The following is a 24,590-nucleotide window of genomic DNA, read 5'->3' on the forward strand; positions in this document are numbered from 1 at the left end:
AGACTATGGGTCTAAATTCAGTTTCGAGACATCGATTTTTTTGGCTCCCTTTAAATCAGCCCACTCTAATGTACATACATACATACATATGTATATGCTTGCCTAAATTTTTCTCTTGAAAATTATTTAAGCATTAAGTTCGAGATTAAGAGAACATTTTATAATCTCAGTAGGGCCTATATCCTATTCCTACTTATACCCAATGATTTACGTTTTTAATTGGGGAGTGGATAAAAAATATTTAAAAAAATATTTATTATATGTGATTCACTTTAGATATAGCATAGTCCCCTAAAACGCAAATAACGTAACATAACTTTTTGTAAGCTTAAAGGCGAAGTAAAAACGATATAATAGAAACTACTTACATATATTGAAACAAAGTTTGAGTTCTGGTTATAAAATGGTTATATATTGGTTATATCTGACAGTGGAAGCTGAAAATTTTATACTACATTTGCTATGTAACATGATGTAGTGAATCGTGGATAATAAAAAACTCAATTTCGATTTTTTTCAAGATACGTAGTTTTGCATTTTAGGTGACGATATATATAGATATATGTGAAAGATTTATAAAAACGTATAAATTTTATGTTTAGCAATATAACAAGAATAATAATATGAACAATTTGTTACCAAAGAGGGTTGGATAAATTATTTTTGGTTTTGAAACAGGTGAAAAACTTTTTCTCCAAAAAAAGCATTGAGTACTTTGTTTAAGTTTCTGTTGCATAAGTTGAAACAAGGAAATATTTAACAAATTTGTGGTAATCATAAAGAGCAGTTGTGGCCGGCACTATCTCTCTTTCCCAATGGTTTGTTCTGCAGATCGAAAATTGCTCTATAACGCATTTAGTGTTCTTGAACCCCGTCGAAGTGTTGATTTATTGCGCGCTTCGCCAGCGTGCGATGTTATACCGAATATGTCCTCGTGATAACGGTTTTCATGCTGAAATGGAGAAAAAATATTCAATGAATTCAAAAGTCAGAAACCGATTACATTGTGTTACATGAAAATTTATGTAATTATCATAATTGTTTCTTTAAAAAAACTCATCGAATTCCTACTCTAGAAAACTCCATGAATTCCGATATAGGGTAAATTACAAATTGATAAATAAGTATAGCAAAGGTTTTCTATTTTTTATAAATTATTGGCAATATACATACACAATAGAGTGATTCAAAAAAAAAAATTTTTTTTTTTCGTTTCGTACTTGGAAAAATAGATTCTTAGACACATCTAAGAAAGCCTCTCCAAACATGAGTTTTAATTGTAACGAGAAGGTCCTCCTACATACAGTTTTCTATTTTTTCTTATTATCAGATTGAAAAATTTATATCTCGCTTCCAACTACTTGAAATAATATTTTGTTCCTTAGATTTTGTGGGAAATTGAATGCTCTACAAAAAAGGTCTATTATGATTTTTTCGTAAACCCAACCGTTTAAAAGATATTAACGGTTGAAGTTTGATTATTTTTGGGAAAATTTTTTATTTTTTATGAATTTTATAACTCAATGAAAAAATCATTACCACAAAATCTAAGAAACAAGATATTTTTTCAAGTAGTTGGAAGCGAGATATAAATTTTTTTTTTGATAATAAGAAAAAATAAAGAACTGTATGTAGGAGGACGTTCCCGTTACAATTAAAAACTCATGTTTGTAGAGGCTTTCTTAGAGGTGTCTAGGAACCTATTTTTCCGAGTACGAATCGAAAAAAAATTTTTTTTTTTTTTTGAATCACTCTAATATACAAGTATATGTATGTTTATAACTGTTCATTACATTTCATATTAACTTTCATACCGAATTTCAATAAAAATATAGGAAACTGATTGAACTCATATCAGTTAATTTCATTTATCACTAACTATCCAGGAGAATTGTGCACCTGCTTTCGTCCAATGAATAAAGGGATTCCATTAAATTCCGCGATAAATCAATGAATAAATATACCAGAGACATTAAATTTTACCACCAATATGGTATGAAAGAGCATTATGGGAGGCGACGTGAAAATTGGACAATCTTCTTATGTCACATTGTGAAAATGGACGAAATCGGGCAACAACTACGCCTACATCCCATATAGAGCAATTTTAAATTCCATTTGATTCTTTCACTTTCAAGTACACAAATCAAAAAGCAATTAATATAACGGGATAAAACTTTGCACGAATAATGCCTTTAGTGTATGTCATGTTATGACAAAAAAATTGTTCAAATCCAATAAAAACTGTTCAAGCCCCTAAGTACCAAAAATGTGGATCCCGGTACAGTTGACTTTTTGTTGAAAATGTCGGTCAATGTGTGATATATATAACTGAAATTAAGGGATAATCCTTCTCTTATAACGGTATGCTAGTATGTCAAAAACGGACTGCATCGGACTAATACTTTCTTTAGCCCCCATATACTTAATATAAATATTTTCGAACTTTCGGGTGACTTTGTACCGTATATATCGGCCAATATGTGAGTTATCCCAAAGCAAATAACAGAGCGGACTTATTTAACTGATAACGGTTGTCTTTGTGCCTAAAATAGATAAATTTAAACGAATACTTAGACTAGCCCCTATATAACTAATATCAAGACTTTCGAACATCCAGCTGACTTTACTCTATATGATAGGGTTTTACACCTTAAATATTTCTGGGTTTGATTCTTGCAAGTTGCAAGAGTACTTCCTTACTTGTGTCATTTCGCTATATGTATACCTTTAAAACACGGCTATCACATGAGATAGCGCCCTTAAGGGTTCTTACACATAACTAGGAAAGAATTACTTTCCAAATCTGTTATTTGTGAACATGTGTATGTGTTGCTTAGGCATGCGTATACTTTTCTAAGTGTACTTACTCTTAACGTCAGCAAGAACGCTTCTACTTCCGCTTCAGTTTTTTGTTCTTTTATTGCGATGCAGTTCCTATGAAAACAAATAACAGACAAATAAAATATGTATAAGTTAACAATTTTATCGTCACTATTTTATAGCCATAAATTGAATAATAAACGTAATAAGTAAATAAAAATTAGTAAGATAGGAACCTATGGGAATATAATACATAAATACATTTACAGTCAGGTGAAGAAGGTTAGGAGGATGGAATAAAAATAGTACTAAATGTTTCTGACATATGATTTTTAGAATATATTTATGGAGATTGTACCTATATTAAGAAGTCAAATATTTTTTTTGATGATACTTCTATTTCTAGTTCTTTAGCGTTGTTAAAAATTGGAAGGTTCCTTTTTACAATATTCCATTTGTCGAATGGCAACAAGTTTTGTCAGGATGTTATCACTGTTTTCTATGTAATATTAATTTTTTTAACTTTATACTACAACTTACTAAAACAGTTTTTTCTCTTATTATTTTGCATGCACTTATTTAAAGATAATAAAGAGTTTTTTTTCTTTTCCACCAAAACATCATTAATCAGTCACAGAGTAATGAGCATCTCCCAATGAAATAGCTTTTTCGCAACGAATGTCAAATTCTTAATATTAATTACAACAGTGTTTGCACTATACGAGTGTTTTGCTCACCTAATTGTCTGATAGACATCTTCAGCCATTGTAACATCCCCACAAACGTAAACATGTCCCTTTTCTTTGACAATCAGTTGGTAGAAAGAATCAAATTCCTTTTCAATTTGCTGTTGAACGTAGGTCTGAAATAGAAGAGATTAAATGTATAGTATGTCTATATGTAGCTTACTAAATTAGATTTATAAGAAGGAGTATATATGTACAAGTGCATACTAGAACGGGTCGATTTTTATTCTGTTGCAACATGTTTCTACAGAATATAATTGTTTTGTTCACCTAACGCTTCTACGTATTATCTAAAACTTAGCGAGATAGATATATGGTTATGTATTAATAAATGATCAGGATGAAGAGAAGAGTTGAAATCTGGGTCCGTCCATGCAAGCTGTAACTTGAGTAAAAATTGAGATATCTTGATGGAACTTGATATGCGCGGTCCTTAGCAAAAATAATACGAATTTGTAGATGGGAATGATCGGACAACTGCCACGCCCACAAAAGTCCATTAACCGAAAATCAATAAAGTGTCATAACTAAGCACTAAATTAAAACATAAAACTGTACTTTGGCGCAAGCAATTGCAGTAGCCAGCAGTACCTGTGGGCAAAAAATGTTGGAAACACGGACTTGGTCACGCCCTCTAATAAGTTTAAACCACTCACTCTCTATAAAACGGTACATTTAAAAACTAATAACTACATATGGCAGAGACATAAAATTTACGCCCGAGATGGTAAACCAGAGCTTTAATGGAGCTGGGCTTAAAATTGGACGATGGGGGTGGCATCGTCCCCTTTTAAAAAAAAATATATTCTCGAGAACCGCCCGACCGATTACAACCAAATTCGGTATATGAATTTCTAAGGATATTCCTATGTTACAGTGTGAATATGAATTGGACTACAATTTCACTTGATTCTTTCACTTTGCGCAAATAATGCCTTTGAAGTATGACTAAAATTTGAGTAAATGAAACCAGTGGACCCCAGGACTATAGTTGACTTTTTACCGAAAAGATATGTAATGAAATTCTGAGACAATCCTTTCCTGATATTTCCTGGAATAAATCGGATTAATACCCGATGAAAAACGTCTTAGACCCCATATAACTAACAAGCTTTAAGTACCTGGAAGTATTACACCGGCTTTGATACTTGCAAAATTCAAGAGTATGAAATGTTTGGTTATATCCGAACTTAGCTTTTCCTTGTTTGTTTTCTATAAAATAGCGTATTCGGTAATTTTTCTAGGGACCATTCTAAACAACTTTGCTGAAAAGACTATGGGTCTAAAACCGGTTTCGGGCCAGCGATTTTAAGTCGAAGTTTAAAAAATCCGAATAATCGGTTCTATGGGAGATACGTGATATAGCTGTCTGATTTGACCAATTCAGACAAATGATGAATAGCGTGACAAATAATCCTACCTATTAAATTTTATTATCTCACAAACTAGGGAAAAATATTTTAGAATCCCCAAAAACTTCGCCTTAAAAATCGGGAAACTGGTTTATAGAACGTTTTAGACACATAGTTGTTAAGAAATATCATATCTAATACATACATACATACATAGTATGTATACACAATTTCACTTACCTTGGTTGTTTCTGGATCACGTGACAGTGCCAAGAATACTCGATCCAAAATTTTCTCACGTTCTAGCAAAGCTTTTTCCTCGGCATATAAGTCCATTTCACGTGTGCGACAGCCAAAGAAAAGCCATACCTTCGATCGTTGCATCTTTAACTCACGCCATACTTCCAACTCTTGCCAGAATGAACGGAAGGGCGCAATTCCAGTACCAGGTCCAATGAGTACCATTGGCTCTGAAGTATCTTTCGGTAAATGAAAACCGGGCGCGCTGCGAACAAAGAAGTATAAGGGCTCTTGTGCTTCCATGTTAGCCAAGTAATTTGAGCAAACGCCGAAACGTTCGTTGCCGCATTGATTCTTGTATTTTACAATGGCCACGGTCAAATGTATCTCGTTAATGACCTTCCGTGGTGACGATGAAATGGAGTAAAAACGTGATTGTAATGGCATGAGGTTTCCAAAGAGCAAGCCAGCGGGCGGTTTGCAGGAGCGGAATTGTTCCAAAACAGTCAGTAAAGTGGGTAAATGCAGTTGACGCCACTCTTCATATGCAGCGGATTCAGTGCCAAGCTTCTGCAAACGTTCGGTATCATAGTTATCATCACAGAAATCAGCTAACAAGTTCAAAAGATCTTGCTGAGGTGGCGTAGTTATATCGAAGAAATGTGTCAAAAGTGCTCGTGGCGTTTCAGCAGGTAACTTTTCCAGAGGTTCCCAGCAATTGAATGTGCCATTGGGAGTCTTTTTCTTTCTCATCACTTGTATTTGCAGCACTTCATCGGGATCCTCGAAGCCGGTAAGACGCTTCAAGACACCATTTACGATATCAGTACGATTTGCAGGGAAAATACCAACATGATCACCAGGTTCATAATCCAAGCCAGGTGCATAAATTTCTACTAAAATAGTTGGCTTCTCGTCTTCAGCAAGTTTAGTAAGGTTCCGGGGCGCTGATTTCATCTTATAACGTTGCACCTTCTTATTGTGGTATTTCGAAAGCAGTTGTTCGATAGTACCTTCTCGCTGTGATGGCACCATGCGTACAGTACTCGCTGTTAGGGTATCGTCATGGAATGCGTCGTCCAAGCCTTCGGCATAATCTAAATTGAATATCTGACAAGCAGATTTAAAAACTTCTGGCGCCCATTTACGGAATGTTTGCTCTTGGCCACACATCTCATCACCACATGTGACCTCAAAAAGACGTTCGCCACCAAGTTCACTAAGAATTTTATCTAAATAAATGCCAAAGGCGCAGAAATTAGGATAGGTCGTAGAGCCAAGTGCGAAAACGGCGAAGCTTTAATAATACAAATAAAAAGATATATTGAAGCAATTCAAACATTTTTTCAAATACGGTAATCTCGCTAAAGTGTTGACTTACCTTAATTTCTTCAAAGGCTCTGATTGTTTAAGATCGTCAATATTTAATCCTTGATATTTCAATGAAGTGACATCAAAACTATGTAAAGAAAGATGAAAACCAAATTACTTCATTAAGTTGTAAGTTGTGGAGTTAATATTTTTTTTAAAGAAAATAATATGTTATAATTATATTATGAAGAAACCAGAGCTACAACAAACCAAAACGAAAATTTACAGAAACCAAATAAGGTGGGGAAATACTTTTAGATGCTGCAAAAGTTTATATTAAAACCTCCGCATCAATTGTTCAACGATGTAAATGGATTACAATCATATTTGATATATTATTCTTCTTCTTTACTGGCGTAGAAACCGCTTATGCGGCTGTAGCCGAGTTAACAACAGCGCGCCAGTCGTTTCTTCTTTTTGCAAGGTTGTGGCGGGTACTGCTTTGAATACTTTTAGAGCTGGAGTGTTTTCGTCCATTCAGACGACATGACCTAGCTAGCATAGCCACTGTCTTTTATTTCGCTGAACTATGTCAATGTCGCCGTATATCTCATATAGCTCATCGTTCCATGGAATGCGATATTCACCGTGGCCAACGTGCAAAGAACCATAAATCTTCAGCAGAACCTTTCACCCGAAAACTCGTAACGTTGCATCATCAGATGTTGTCATCGTCCATGCCTCTGCACCATATAGTAGGACGGGAATATTGAGTGACTTATAGAGTTTTGTGTTTGTTCGTCGAGAGAGGACTTTACTTCTTAATTGCCTACCTAGTCTGAAGTAGCACCTGCTAGAATGAGTTATTCTGCGTTGGATTTCGAGGCTGACGATGTTGCTGTGTTGATAATGGTTCCAAGATAGACGAAATTATCTACAACTTCGAAGTTATGACTGTCAACAGTGACGTGGGTGCCTAGTCGCGAGTGCGACGACTGTTTGTTTGATGACAGGAGATATTCCGTCATGCCCTCGTTCACCAGCAGACCCATTTGCTTCGCTGCCTACTCTGTTGTGGAGAAAGCTGAACTAACGGCGCGGTTGTTAAGGCCAATGATATCAATATCATCAGCATATATCTGTTTAGTTCTGCAGCTCGAATAATTTTCTCCAGAAGTGGGTTGAAGAAGTCACACGGAAGGGAGTCACTTTGTCTGAAACCTCGTTTGGTATTAGAACGGTCCTTCCCGATCCTGACGGAGCTTTTGGTGTTGCTCATCGTCAGTTCACACAGCCGTATTAGTTTTGAGAGGATACCAAATTCAGGCATCGTGGCACAAGGCTGTCGCGCTGTCAAAAGCAGCTTTGAAATCGACGAAGAGGTGGTGTGTGTCGATTTTTTTTTCCAAGATCTTTTCCAAGATATGGCGCATGGTGAATATCTAATCATATCTGATTGTCCAATCAGTTTGTTCACGGTGGGCTATAGAACTATATACGCGATGTTTAGGAGACTTATCCCACGGAAGTTGGCGCTGATTGTGGGGTATACCTTTTTGTGAATCGGGCAAAGCACAATTAAATTCCAATCGTTGGGCATGCTTTCGTCCAACCATATTCTACAAAGAAGTTGATGCATGCACGTTATCAGTTCTTCGCCGCCGTGTTTAGCTAGGCCAGCAATCCATCATCCCCCGCCGTTTTGTTGCTCTTCAGACGGGTAATTGCTATTCGAACTTCTTATGTTCGGGCAATGGAACGTCTGCTCCATCGTCATCGATTGGGGGATCGGGTTTGCCTTCTCCTGGCATTATACTTTCACTTTGAGCGGGCTCGGTACCTATCTTTTCCCGCACGTGTTGTGTTCGATCGTAAAGTTGCGAGGTAGGCAGTCTGTTTTCTCTCCGGTGTGACACGGCACTCGTCATCTTACCAGCTGATCTTTTGCATTTTCCGAAAATCAATGATTTCGTTTGTAGTTGTCTGCTGTGATTGCAGTTTTTCGACGTTGAACCTTCCTTGTGTTTGTCAGAGGCAGGTGCGTATCTTGGCTACAACAAGATAGTGATCCGGAGTGACTCGGCGACGGAGTCTCTCTCCCACCACGAATCCCACAACGAATTTCCGCTCTTTTATATGGCAATACCCAAAAGACACTTGATCAAAAACCGGAAGTCGTGAGCTGCTTGAGCCATATGTATGTAAAAGAATCGTTACTGGCCACTCCCAAGTGAATGGCAATTAGAGAACTTTCCTCACTTGCGTGAACTTTTACACATGACCCCATTCTGATTTAATATTTTACGAACTTATATTATAGGTTATGCACTAACTAAGTTTCTTTAGCACATTTTATTTAGCGTCTAAAATATTTATATTTAAATCAGTAACTATTATATAGTTAACTACTTTATTAGATATTCATATATGTAGTAAGTGATATATAGTCAACCAAAGGAGCTGAATTTATTATCTGGGTTTATGAGGAAAATAACAAGCAGAAGAAGGTCCAAACATATTTCCACACAACCGATATATTCGGAATAAAGAATTATGATATGTAATATGATATATGAGAGACACTTAGTGTTATTCTTAAGTGGCATGAACTCATTGTCATTTGTATAATTTACACTAACACATAAGTACATAATATTATGCTTCGCTTAACTTGTGGCCCACTTACAGAAATTATTAACGGAAATATTACACAAAATACCATATTCATTGTTTGTGTATGCTTTGCCAACATCGTTTTCGAGAATCACAGAAAAATCATTCAACATGCATGAAAGAATAAAAGCTCAATCACAAAGTTTTGTTTTAAGAAAAACCAGAAGTAAATAATAGTTAGCTATGTTTGGTTGCAACCGTACATTATATACTTGTTAACCGTCTGGTCTTTCATTACCTTGTTAACTAACATATGTATACTATTGGTCATGTGTTAATTAGTTCTAAATCTTACTTAAAAGCCTACCATAAATATAAATATGATTTATTTACTGTTAAATCAAATGTTAAGCTCAAAATATGATTAAGACGATTTTAATAACGTGAATGAAATCTACAGGAATATTAAATTTAACTTCAAATAAGACAAACGAACTGATCCAGATGACGTTTATGTTGATCAATATGTGTTATAATTTAATAAAATTAAGTATTATTTTTTAATAATTTGGTTTACGGCTGAATACTCGTACATATGTATGAAAACTATCTACACCTCGGCCATAACCCTAATGCAATGGTTTCCGATCATATGGCTGATATTTTCCTCATTTACCATGTGTATTAAATTAAATCCATTGGTTTGAGTTAATTAGCTTCATTTTCGGACAAGAAATATGTAATAATGGAACTAAATTGGTTTATGACCAATAATATAACTATGGACGATACCAAATTTCATTATAATCTATAAAACTTCATGGAATAATGCATGTTAAGTCGATAAAAATATCTTATCATTTATAATTAAATAATAATTCTCTAACAAAATTATAAGTTAAGCCAACGGCGAGAGGTTTTAATTATGCACTACTTACCCTCTATCCTTGTTGGCTGCTGCGTTCTCACGTAAGTCATACAAATCTTGAGAAAATAGCTGTATGCAGCAATTCAATTAAAGTAGTTAATGAATGACACAAGACAAATGGCAAAAGTGACGAAGCAACAGTTCATGTCAGCAAAAATGTGGAAGAAAAAAGTGTCATTAGTTGAAAGCAGCTGAGAAGCATTAGTAGCTCATTAATGTCAGTGTAAGTGTAAAGGTATTTACTTTACGTATACGCACTGTTGGAAGATTTACAAAGCATATTTCTTTTACGTATTTCAACTTACCTCGCCATTTTCAGGAGGGTCGCCATTACCAAATGTAGAGGCAACTACTAGAAGGAGAGACTCGTGTTCGATTTTTGAAATATCGTAATCTGACATGCAGTAGATCTAAAATTAAAACAAGAAAATATTATAAAATAATCACATAGTTTAATGAATACATCAGGATAAGAAAGTAAATCCGCGTACTATAAGAAAAGCATATCTCCAAACACTTTTTTGAGAAGCGTTTTAGTTACGGAAATATACTCGGGGTCTGACCATTGGTGAATAGTCTGACCATTGGTGAATACGGGGTCATACGGGGTACTAATGCGCACCTCTATCCATTCGATATTAGTTATATTTTGATCTTTAGCTACTTTCTAACACTACAGCGCCAACTATCAAAATTGTTGTAAGCCTAAAAGTATGCATTCAAATTTTAATTTGGGGAGCTATGTATATTCTTGATCACCTTGTTTATCTCATTCAACATACAATATTTAGAAAGCCCAACCACTGCTTAGTTTAACGCGTTATTTATTAACTGTATTTGCTAGTTTTCTTCGGGGGCAATAGTGTGTGTATGTGTATGAGGCTAAGTTTGCTCGTTGTCGTCGGATGTGTCAACAAATACTCTCATCAATTATGCTCAAACCGAAAGACACATCTCTATCCTTAGGGTGGGATGTTGTTCGTTCCCATTTGCCGCTAGAACAATAACAACGGTAAAGCAATCACACAGTCACATGCAGCCATAAAGCTAACCAGTTCGCTCCAAATGATCGATCTAAGCCAAATGTCTATTTAATTTGTTATTTAAACGTGGCGTTGAAGCTGCAGAAACACACAAGTACACATAATCACTTGTTTAGAGCATACTTAGGGTGTGTGACGGAGATATTTCGTCATTTCATTGGAAATGGGTTTGGTAGAATTGATAGTTCAGGACAGGGAAATTGCATGAAGAAATTGTGTTAATACCAGTTTTAGTTCGATAGTGACAGTTGATTAAAGATATTTTTACAAATAAAAATCGTTATATGTAAGAATATATATCGGGTGATTTTTTAAGAGCTTGATAACTTTTTTTTAAAAAAAACGCATAAAATTTGCAAAATCTCATCGGTTCTTTATTTGAAACGTTAGATTGGTTCATGACATTTACTTTTTGAAGATAATTTCATTTAAATGTTGACCGCTGCTGCGTCTTAGGTGGTCCATTCGGAAAGTCCAATTTTGGGCAACTTTTTCGAGCATTTCGGCCGGAATAGCCCGAATTTCTTCGGAAATGTTGTCTTCCAAAGCTGGAATAGTTGCTGGCTTATTTCTGTAGACTTTTGCGAAACTTGGTCACAATCGCATTAATTGTTTGCTCACTTGGTCGATTATGTAGACCATAAATCGGACGTAAAGCACGAAACACATTTCGAACCGAACACTGATTTTGGTAATAAAATTCAATGATTTGCAAGCGTTGCTCGTTAGTAAGTCTATTCATGATGAAATGTCAAAGCATACTGAGCATCTTTCTCTTTGACACCATGTCTGAAATCCCACGTGATCTGTCAAATACTAATGCATGAAAATCCTAACCTCAAAAAAATCACCCGATATTTATTACAATTGGGTAACTCTTCCGTTAAGGAGTAGTTTAAAAGGTGCGATTAGTGGTTTCCTCGGTTGCGATAGCCTACTTTATTTTCAATTCTTAAACATACATATATGTATACATATGTATGTACATATATGTAAATATAAGTAAATATGTATCAACTTACTTGTGTATTGAAGGCGTGTCCCAGCAACTCAGATAATTGTTTAGCGTATTGTTCAGATTTACCGGTCTCTGTGGCATACAAGACGGTGGCTTTAATTCGTCTGGCCAAAGTGCGCGTGTATAAAATGGATGTGAAGATAACGGCTCTGGAATGAGTACAAAATATTGTTTCTGATCTGAATTTAAATGCAATTTAAATCGAGCGTCTTAACACGTGTGTATAATTAGTTAGGGAGTTTTTAAGTATCTTAAAAATAATATCGTGGAAAATCGTAGAAGCTAAATTCCACTTTCGAAAGCAGTACAGATTTCATAAAACATTACTGACAGAAAAAAAATGTTTGAGAATTTTTTTCAAAACGAGTTCAATAATATAAAAAAGCATTTCCATAAAATAACTATGAAAGTCGTCAACAGTACTATGTATGTATTTAACAATTTCTTTCGTTCACACTCTTATTAAAATCTTTCTTTTCATCTTATTAAGAAACTATTAGCATATTTATATTCCATTACTCATAAGTACATTATAGCAGTAACATTTTATAACAGATTCAAATAATATCGCATTAAATTAATGTGTGTAAGTAAATATATATGTTGGCATCTTTACTTTTGAATTTAGTATTTCGCTCTTTGTAGATAGCTCCGTAATCCACTTAAGGGATAATCTTCACAAACACAAATAAAGCAGACGATCAAAAAATGCAAAAGCATATATCATTATGCACTCATACTTTCAGCAGAAAAAGCAATAGTTTTCCGACCGTTGAAAGGGGAAGTCTTGAACGCAAATGTAAATCAAAACCATATGGAAAATTTAGTTAGTGTAACATAATAAAGTGTTAAGTAGAACAAGCTTTCACGAACATTTTTTTCACTCTCTTATTTTTTTATATCTCACTATCTACATAAGTGTGAAAAGAATGTTAACATAGTGTAAAAATTAATGACTCGTGTATTGTAGTCCACCTCAGCTGAGATGCACTTTTGCTCGAATGGCAATCCATCGTGTAACAATTCAAAATACATTTAAAGGCCTTTAGTAAATGCTCATAAAATGAGTTTTAATTGTATTTCATTTTCAGTTTAGGGTTAGTGTGCAGTTAATTTGTTTGTTCATTTCTATTGGTAAACCGATAACAGAATCAGAACTCTACATAAATATCCATAAATAGTAAAGCAAATACTAATGTATTTGTGTGGACGAAATAAATGTAAATTTAATTGAATTTAAATATAAAATGCTGTTAACTGGATTAATCAAGCAAAAAGTGGAAGGATTGTGACAAATATAGATAGGTGAGAGAACACATATGTAGTTAACATATTCGGTAACAAATGCATTGGTTACATGAAACAATCAAACCATTAATCAATATCTCTCTCTTTTTTTACATTTTTTGACACCCAGTTCGTACAGATTTGATACTTTATATGGTATTCCCGTTAAATTTGTGATAAACGCGCGGATAATGAGATAATTTACGTAAATTTCAATATGACGCGCACTGGAAATACGAATTAGATGTGGCGATTTCACAAAAAAAGCTCAAATATTCTGTTAAATTTTTTGAATTCGCTGGATTAACCTACGAATGTCTCCACATAACATGCGATTAATTATTGGCTCACCCATCATTTTGCATCGAAAAATATTGTTCATCAATTAGCATTAAGATAAAATTAAAGAAACATTATTGATTATAACGAATTGATTCTACAAAAATTGAAGTTATTTCACATTAAAAAATCAGGAAATTATTTAATTATTTGTGATTACATACTTTGTCTAAGAGCTTAAAATATCATGCAGGGCAACTTCTGTCGGGACCGCTAATTTCATATATTAAAATGTGTATGCTTACCTTGCAATTTGCTTAAAGTTGAATTTACGCCTAGGCTTGATTTCGCCGCGTTCTTTCTCCCACACATGCACCCTCCAAGCGGGATGTTGATAATCGAATGAAGGTTTCAAATAATACAGTGCGAATTCTTGATGATAAACTGGCGTCACAGAACCAGATAGTGGTGGAACTATCCAAATCCAATCGGCTGGACAACCATTGCTAGAACAGAAATAGTTTTGGAAATTAATGTTTTGCCTTCAAGCCGTTTCAATATATTGATGACATGGAGTTTACGAATAAATAAGCCCGAAAGGAAATTTTAGTAGTAAGTAGTACAAATAAATTAAAATATTATTGTTAAAGCTTGCTTTAGATTAGGTCAGCTAGATGGCTGATCCAAAGATCGCATTGGATTGCTATATGCAGTCCTTTACGATGCCATAAAAATAAAACTCCTGTAATTTGAATTTATATATCAAGAAAGTACCAATTGTTCTTTTTTACCGTGTTTTGGATTCATTTTCGAAATGTTTCATGAAATTCTCACTGGCCGTGTGGTGATCTAAAATAGTTATATTCCGGCTTTGGAATGAGTGCAAGACAGCCAAATTAACTTCAACTAGAGCTTTATCTTTCCACAAGGAAGAAGTTGTGCGTGTGTCAAGTTCCATTTTATTGGCAACGATCTGGAAAGTAATATTTAAAATAGTAATAATAAGTGTTTTTTTTATAAATTCATAAAATATAGTTTTCAGGTTTCATATGAATTTTTTGTGGTTTATTCCAATTACTAACCTCCAATACGTTTCGTCGATTTGTATCACACAAATTGCGGCAACCGATTTCAGTAGACATGTACCAACCGCTGAATGCAGTTGCGGTGAATTGAATGCCGCCTACATCAAACATCATGGATGAGACAGCCGGGAGAGCATACCAGCGCAAGCCCAGTTCAGCGAACCACTCGTACCTACCAATGAGGGGAGAATAAGATATTACTAATAATAATTTTTCAAATATTAAATACTGATACAGTCATTATAATATTTTTATATATTCTTGATTACATATAATATATGCACATGGAACAAAAACAAAATTGAATAGTATTAAACAAATTATTTAAATAAATGTAGGCATTTTTAAAACTGATACCGCTATTTTTCGTGTGGAAAAAACTTATTTAACGCAGGCATAATTTTAGTGGTAAAAAACATATATTGCCATATATGTATAAAGGAGCTTTAACAGTTTCCAAAGAAGAAATAGGAAAACTGAAATTGTACGTGCCGGTACTTATAAAGTTGAGCATCCACGCACTCATTAAACTATTTTACAAATACACGTTAAATATTTTTCTGTTTACAAACAATGTCGGTTGCGATTTAGTGGCTAAGAATTCTACAATTTTTGAATTTCACTATTAAAAAAGTGTGGATAGAGATTCATAAAAATATAGATGGTGTAAATTGTAACATTTTCTCTATTTGTAAGTAAAAGCCAGCAAATATTCAAACAAATACATAAAGCTCAATCAAATATCATGAGACTCTAAAAAGGAATTTTTAGGGTAACAAATATTAACAAACATATATTAAGTTTGTCACGAAGTTTGTAACACCCAGAAGAAAACGTCGGAGACCCTATAAAATAAATAATTGATCACCGTGACAAGATAAGTCGATTTGGCCATGTCGGTCTATTCGTCTCTATGTATATACGTAAACTAGTCCCTCAAACACTAGTCCGCCGATATCGGAACCCTATAGAATGACAACTAATGAACGATAGGAATCAAGTGCTATATTTTCCATCTTTTTCAGTTGATGAGATAACATATCTTCACGAAATTAGCATGGGTTATTGGCTTAGGCAATGATGCAATCTTTTAAGAAATTGTTCATATCTGATCACAATAGTTCCCACACAAACTGAACGATAGAAATCAAGTTCTTGTAAGGAATCTTCTGAACTTATGAACAATATTATAGCTTCGGTGTAGCCGAATTTAACCTTTTTTACTACAAAAGATGTGTTGAAAATAGGGTTAGTTATTATCGCATTAAAGCCCTCAAAACATTTATTTTAACTACACTTTGTATTTGCCTTAAACAATTATATTTTTAGTTTTGTTCTTTGATTACTTCTTATTGTATTTAAAACAATTGACTGAACACAATTCTATATTTACATATATACTCACTTTGGATGAGAAAAAGGCACTTCCAATATTAAATCAGCTGGATATTCGAAATATTCCGGGTCTTCTCCATTGGCGGAAACTACCAATGGTAGAATGTCCCATTCAGTGTATTTGCTTTTCCAGCCCATTTTCAAGCATACCTTGAAAGAGAACACGAAGTGTTGAGATTTAAAATCAGAGTTCCGAATTGTTTAATTCAAAAATTAGTGGTAATAATATAAGCCTTTTAATTTCTAATCCCAAAATTATAATTAAGAATTTATTTTCAATATATTTTATATTAAAAACTAGATTTTCAAGTTGTTACAAATTTTCAATTTTAACTATTTAATTAAAAAATAAAATCTAAGATCTTTTAATCGATTAAAAAACTTAATTATTCAACTTTTAATTCAATATGTTTGGGATTCAAAATTGAAAACTAACAATTTTTATACTGTTGCAACCCGTTGCTACAGAGTATAATATTATAGTTTTGTTCACATAACGGTTGTATGTATCACCTAAAACTAAACGAGATTGATATAGGGTTATATCTATATAAATGATAAGGATGAAAAGTTGAAATCCGGTGACTGTCTGTCTGTCCGTCCGCCTCGGCAAGCTGTAACTTGAGTAAAAAGTTAGATATCTTGATAAAATTTGCTATGCGGGTTTCTTAGTACAAAAAAATATCGAATTTGTAGATGGACGTAAACGAACCACTCCCACGGCTACAAAAGCCATTAATCGAAAATAAAGTGGTATAACTAAGCAATAAACTAAGATATAAAACAGTAATTTGGTACAGAGGATTGCAGCAGCAAGGGGCAGCTGTAAGCAAAATATTTTAAAAAAGTGACCCTGGTCCCGCCCCCCAATAAGTTAAATGCACATATCTCCAAACTACTAAGGTAACAATAACCAAATTTGCTGAACGCAAATACTATAGGAACTCCTACCGACTTGTGAAAATGGATGAAATCGGAACATTTCACTTCCCATATAAAGGTACTGTTCAAAACTACTAAAATTGCAATAACTCAATAACTAGTTTTTCAAGACACATTAAATTTTAATAGAAGATATTATGAGCGAACTTTATGAGAGCCGACGTGAAAATGTCACCACTTTTTGGTGAAATCACATATCTCGGGTCCGGACAGAGCGATTTCGACTCAATTTAGTAGGTAGCATTATTCTCATATTTCTAGATACAAGTATGTCACAGTGTAAAAATTGGCGAAATTGGAATACAACCACGCCTTACTTGATTCTGTCACCTACCAGTATACAATTCAGGAAGAGATTGATTTGACGGGCTAAAACCTTGCACAAATAATTCCTTTAAAGTGTGCCGCCTTATGACCATAAATTGTTTAATCTAAACAAAACTGTTCAATTCCCTAGTTACTAAATATGTGGAACTCCAGTATCTATAGCTGACTTCCGACCGAAAATATCGGTCAATGTGTGAAATATACAATTGAAATTCAGACAGAATACTCTCCTCACAATGGTAATTCTGTGAGTTATCTCAATAAAAATAAGAGATCTTTTTTTTTACTGATAACGGTATGTTTAAAGGAGCCAACGAAGAAATAAGCAAACTGAAATTGTACGCGCCGCTATTTATGAAGTTAAGCAACCATACAAAGTCATTAAACGATTTTAGAAACCCACGTTAAATATTTTTCTGTTTACAAACAATGTCTTCCTGCCTACGATAAATAGAATTGGTCAGAAACTTGACCTAGCCCACATCAGTATTTCGAATATTCGGCTGTCTTTGCTCCATATGATTGGTGATTGTTTGTATGTTTTACATCTTAAGGTATTTAGGAACTTAGCCTTTCTTACTTGTTTAATTCAATATTTGTCTATTACTCAATAAAATGCTAATCTTTAACTCTTCCAAATTGTCTGAACTCAATACTATGAAAGGGAAATCCCACGAGTTTATAAGTCTTAAAAAAATTGCATATATTCATTTAATATCGCATGAGTAATGTCCATATATTATAAGCAATGCAAAAATTGCATCACTTTAATTCTAAGTTTATCGAAAGTGAAGTGTAAATGAAGTATCTACTGTAGTAACAATATAATTACGTAATACCGATTTAATTAATAAAATAATAAAATAAAAAATTAAAATAAAATCACATGATATACTTATCTGTTGCATTATTAACTTACATCAGTGAATTCAACATTTATGGGGTCACCAATAACCGAACCGTCACTCTGTTTGTAACCAGCGTAGGAAATGAGTTGACTATTCCAAATGCGGTAATCGTGAATACCATCCGTACGTTGAGGGAAAATCGTAATAGCAGAGCTGCGATAAAAATTAAATACTATGCATTTATAAAGAATAACATGTTATAAAATTTCAGTAATTCTCTAAATCGTAACATCCTAACTTAAAACTAAGGCGAATAAATAATTTAATTTATAAATAATAATAGAAATAAATCTAAATAGCATGTCAAATATTTACACATATTTTATCCTTTCAAAAAGGATTTATAGAAGCCGGGGTTGAATTGGAATGATGGGCGATGGGTTGAAACCCCATATCTCCGGATCTCCTCGACCGATTTCAACCCGTACTTACTTGTTTTCTATTTCAGTTACCGTTTCATGAACTTTTTATAAGAAAAATGGAAAGTTGTAGTGCGTTCAATGCTATTGAACGGATGTGCACCTTAAAAGTGCAACATATTAAATATGAATTAAATTTATTTAAATGTTATGAAGATTAAAAAACAAAAGTTGACTGATGGCAGAGAGCATTTTTCTATTCTTTGGAAAAACATAATTGCATTTGAGAACAGCGTCGCATATGGACAGCATATATAAAGATTTTAATGATATTTATGTAAGCAACGAAGCAGTTTCGGAAAATATAGATAATTCATTCAGAGCTTTAGCATTATCAACAAGTAAGGAAGGGCTAAGTTCGGGTGTCACCGAACATTTTATACTCTCGCACGATAAAGTGGTAATCGAGATTTCATTATCAGTTATTTACATATTTTTCAAATACCGTTTTTGTGTAAAGTTTTATTCCGCTATCATCATTGGTTCCTAATGTAAGTATATATTATACAGAAAAGGCATCAAATGGAATTCAAAATAGCGTTATATTGGAAGAAGGCGTGGTTGTAAACCGATTTCACCCATATTTTGTACATATCGTCAGGGTGTTAAGAAAATATTACATACCGAATTTCATTGAAATCGGTAGAGTAGTTCCCGAGATATGGTTTTTGGTCCATAAGTGGGCGACGCCACGCCCATTTTCAATTTTTAAAGAAAGCCTGCGTGCAGCTTCCTTTTGCCATTTCTTCCGTAAAATTTAGTGTTTCTGACGTTTTTTGTTAGTCGGTTAACGCACTTTTAGTGATTTTCCACATAACCTTTGTATGGGAGGTGGGCGAGGTTATTATCCGATTTCTTCCATTTTTGAACTGTATATGGAAATGCCTGAAGGAAACGACTTTGTAGAATTTGGTTGACATAGCTATAGTAGTTTCCGAGATATGTACAAAAACTTAGTAGGGGGCGGGTCCATGCCCACTTTTCCAAAAAAATTACATCAATTACATAGAATTATGAAATGAGAAGAATTGAACTATGTGTTGAACAGCACTTTGATTCGAAGCAGGATATTTGTTTACCAACTCACACTCAATTATCCGATTACCCAGCTAATCATACTTATATATGTTGCTACTACTCATATGATTGACATTAACTAGAAGCAAAATGCTAAGAATATTTGTTTGCATTGGACATTGTATGTACGTATAGTACATACATATATATTTTCATACATATGCACAAGAAGTGGGCGTTGCAACAATAAGTTCATTGAAATTATTATTCTAATTATTACATTTGATAGGGCGTTTGATTATAGCGAAATTTCATCATTTGCCTTCTCTCTACCGACGCAACCAGAAGTATTAATTGGTGTAACCAGAGGTCAATATTTGTAATTAAATTTAAATAAATTTTGTAATTGACCTCTATTTATAGATCAATAACCCAAAAGCGTGTATAAATACAAGGTGATACAATGGCCTAATGCACATGGCGCTATAATATTAAATTTTATTTGCAATTTTAACGGTTTTCAGTGACTACACTGATATATCAAGCGTCATGAAAACATAGCAAAGATCGATTGACATATATTCAAGAAAATTTTAAATATTAACAAAAAATTAAATTTTAATGAAGCTCTTGTAATTTCCAAATTACATAAAAAATTTCGGCTATTGCTAGTATTACACCCTTTATTTGTTTTATATTTACAATTTTACTATAATGTTAATTGACAATGAACATTTTCACCTTGTAAGAATACTATTTGATTTTTCTTATCATTTCGTTAGTCAATTCAATTGCTAGTTTTATGTACGCATGTATGTAAAATTCACATAATTTTAAAAGTTTCTATGTCATGTGATAGTGAGTTGATTATATTTAAAGCACTTGATTCTGATTGGAAATACAATATGTATATATTAGGGTGATTCAAAAAAATTTTTTTTTGTTTTCAATTGGTACTCGCAAATATAGGTTCCTAGAAATCCTCCAAATATGAGTTTTTAATTGTAACGGGAAGGTCCTCCGCCTAACGGTTTTCTATTTTTTCTTATTATCAGATAGAAAAATTTATATCTCGCTTCCAACTACTTGAAAAAATATCTTGTTAATTAGGTTTTGTAGGAAATTGAATGCTCTAAAATATGGTCTCTATGATTTTTTCGTAAACCCAACCGTTTAAAAGATATTAACGGTTGAAATTTGACTATTTTTGGAAAAATTCTTTATTTCTTATTAATTTTATAACTCAATGAAAAAAAATTATTATGAATGATGAAACACATAGTTTTGTAGGAAATGTACTGCTCTATAAAAATGGTCTACCATGATATTTCGATTAAGTTAAGCATTTACGAGATATTCATCGTCAAACATCAATGCATATTAGGGTGGATCAAAAAAAAATTTTTTTTTTTTCGTTTGGTACTCTGAAAAATAGGTTCCTAGACACCACTTAGAAAGCCTCTCCAAAAATCTATTCATAATAATTTTTTTTTCATTGAGTTATAAAATTCATAAGAAATAAAAAATTTTCCCAAAAATATTCAAATTTCAACCGTTAATATCTTTTAAACGGTTGGGTTTACGAAAAAATCAAGAGAGACCATATTTTAGAGCATTCAATTTCCTACAAAACCTAATTAACAAGATATTTTTTCAAGTAGTTGGAAGCGAGATATAAATTTTTCTATCTGATAATAAGAAAAAATAGAAAACCGTTAGGCGGAGGACCTTCCCGTTACAATTAAAAACTCATATTTGGAGAGGCTTTCTTAGAGGTGTCTAGGAACCTATTTTTGCGAGTACCAATTGAAAAAAAAAAAAAAAATTTTGAATCACCCTAATATACATACACATAATGTAGATTGCATTATCGCTCCTATATAAACCAATAAAAAGAATACATTTTGCATAATTTATAACTTCATTTCGCATTAAAAAATTTATTTTTTATATATAAAATAAACGAATTAAGGGCAACCACTCTTGTGATTCAATACTTAAGCTGTTAACCTTAACGTAAAATTTTACATACCGAATGTTACCCTTGTTCGTGCCGTATTTGATATGATTACACAAGACCTCGAACATGCCCTTCGTGGTGGTCACATGACGACAATCAAATACCTAAAAATTTATAAGGGAAATAATTGCATATACTTGTATATGTACATAATTTGTTTCATTTAAATAATAAATTCATAGAACCTGATTGAACGAATTTTGGTAAATATTATTGTGTGTATGGTAGATAATGTTTGCTATAAATATACAAAATATTTGCTTTAATTGAATAATTTAATGTTGGAAAGAGAAGAGATACTTGTTAGCTGCCGAATACAAATTTTGATATTGCAGTATATTAAATATCCAACAAAAAAGTATTAACTTGAGCTTGAAAAATTGATTAGTTTAAATAATTACAGTTTTTTTGGTAGTTTTTATTTTAAATCTGTTAAGAGCATTGTATGCTTATTTTACGTATGTTTCTCGGCAGTAAGGTTTATCACGTTAATCACGATTAGTAGTTTCAAATTTACTGATTACTGGACAAATAGTCCTCTAAATACTAGCTGCATTTTACCTTCAATTTTGACCATTGAATGCGCCCAATACAACGGGAAGCATGACGCCAAGCCGCCTTCGCGCCAAAAATTAATTCAGCCTCGGTCAACTGATATTCACCAGTTGCTTCAATACTTTTCTGCACTTCCTTCCAGCGAGCCTCATGCCGCGGACTAGATGCCCTGTAATAATAAAAATTTTATATGGACAGATATAATTAATATTGCAAACCTGATGGTATAGTGTTTATTGCTCTTAATTATTTAGCTATAAACTCTTAAAGTCACTAACACACTTCGAAAATTTATCGACGCTTGAAAGTGTTACAAAAATTTTTGTATATACCCATATATACATATGTATGTATGTAAATACTATTCAATTTGTACTTACTTTTTCATTGAAGTGAAATATTGCTCTAGAAAGTCCTTAGCTTGTTCGAGCACTTCTTCTTGAGGGCGTGGCTCTAACGAAGCTGTGTAGAAGCCCATAACACTGCTCATACATGTAGTTTTTGAGCATGATAAATTCTTTGGAAAAGAAAAGGAAAAAGTGTTTTTTTATTTTTTTCCAAAAAATCTAATTAGATTATGTTAATTAATTTTCTTTTACAAAAATACGTCCTCCTCATGCTGCGATAGAGAATGTAATATTGTTTGAGGACCTTAAGCCACTTTTTTACCATTTGCCGAATATTTGTAAAAGTTTCACTACTACAATTTTAAAGTTTGGTATTTTTTTAACACTTGTATTCACCTCTTGTCCTTTCAAATGCAATTTGTCATACACTTCCGGTTTGCCTTCAATATTTTTTAAACGAATTGGGCGTTGCATGTGCGTAATTGGACAGCCTTTTGATGTTGATGGACCTGCATCATTTTTCTTGTGTTCATTCAACTCTTCAGTTATCTGCATATATTGATTGAGGTGATTCAATTGCTTTAAATGCACACTAATATCCTCCAAGCGGTTTGCCAGCACATCTCCCTTATCGACTTGCGTTTCAGCCAGTTGTAAAGCGAGTTCTTCATCAATAACCAAGGAGAGGTCATCCTCTTTACCCAAGGCTGTTAACGGCATTTTCGATTGGTGCAAATATTACAAACGGCTTTTGATTGGAAAAAAAATGTTAGCTAGTTTTACAGTTGAGGGAAACGATCCTTGAAAACACTACACATTAACACGATTTTGATAATAAACTTGAATTTGTATTCACGAAAGCACTGCTTCCTTTACTATTCACTGTCGATTTATTAATTGCCTTTATTTATTTTTAATTATAATTATTTTAACTTTGTGTTTATATACAGGACTCAATCTGCAACTAGCAATAGTAATGCACAGGGATGTGTTTAATGCACCAGTTCTTGTGCAATATGTAATTAACATACAACCGTATTTGGCAAACGTTGCCTTGTTGGCGACCAGCACCGACTGAACTTAGGTTGCGCAAGCCGGGGGTTTATTTAAATTCACACATCTTGCAAACTGTTTCTGCCTCTGCTAGCTACTGATGCCATGCGTCAAGGCTTTGCAAAAACCCAACAATAACAGGAAATCCGACCACAATGAAACAAACATAAGACCATGCTTCGGTTGAGTTCACTTTTTGATCGGTGAAATCACAACAAAATAGCTTCGTCGTCATCCCTGTCACATGGTTAATAACAAATGCGCGTGATTGTATATTATCGTCTATTTATTGACTTTCGCTTGTTTCTTTGCCTATGTACTGGCGAGATAAGCAATTTAAAAACACCAATACGAAGCTTTAGAAGACTTAAGGGGGGGGTAAGGTTTGCTTCGTCGTAAAAAGACCTTTTTTCTATGAAAGTATAACATTTGAAGGATACTTAAAAAATAGCGAGGAATAACGGACTTATCGTCGATCTCTGCAGGCACCTCAAAAAGAAGTTTTTGTGCGGTGACCAGCCTACAGCATCACTGGACCATCTGAAACCAAAAGTTTGCTTTCTTTAGTTTATTAGTTTATATTTCAATTGACGTCGAGTTTTTTTATAATTTTCAAATTTTTCAATTTTTGGTGCCATTTTCAAGCCAAAATGTCGATTTTAGACGAAAAAATCGACCTATTTGTTAACTCGACGATGTCATTCGAGAGCTATATATATGTAGAATATTTGTACATAAAAAAATGGAAAAAAAGTTGTCTGTCTGTTAAGCGTCTTCAGTGACCATGAAAAGGCAATTTAATTCCAAGTTCAAAAAAACAAAGCTTTCTAATATGATAATGCTAAAATACGTAAGTATATAAAGTGAATATGCGGGTATTAA

General features: G+C 33.5%; 1 protein-coding gene across 1 annotated transcript; it reads right to left on the bottom strand.

Annotated features, from left to right (window-relative positions):
* Window positions 1–539: 539 nt before the first annotated feature.
* Window positions 540–23,756, bottom strand: LOC120769000 (nitric oxide synthase-like). The gene is made up of 17 exons (XM_040095840.1): window positions 23,052–23,756; window positions 22,689–22,825; window positions 22,315–22,477; window positions 21,766–21,857; window positions 18,309–18,450; window positions 16,131–16,270; window positions 14,723–14,897; window positions 14,432–14,613; window positions 13,946–14,146; window positions 12,079–12,223; window positions 10,319–10,423; window positions 10,024–10,082; window positions 6,543–6,620; window positions 5,162–6,458; window positions 3,561–3,685; window positions 2,871–2,937; window positions 540–952 (listed from the first exon to the last, which is right to left on the bottom strand). Exons 1-17 carry the CDS (start codon window positions 23,373–23,375, stop codon window positions 845–847), a joined length of 3,540 nt encoding a protein of 1,179 aa, XP_039951774.1. The 5' UTR covers window positions 23,376–23,756; the 3' UTR covers window positions 540–844.
* Window positions 23,757–24,590: the final 834 nt, after the last annotated feature.

Source organism: Bactrocera tryoni, chromosome 2 (assembly GCF_016617805.1).
Source record: "Bactrocera tryoni isolate S06 chromosome 2, CSIRO_BtryS06_freeze2, whole genome shotgun sequence".
NCBI classification, from domain to species: domain Eukaryota; kingdom Metazoa; phylum Arthropoda; class Insecta; order Diptera; family Tephritidae; genus Bactrocera; species Bactrocera tryoni.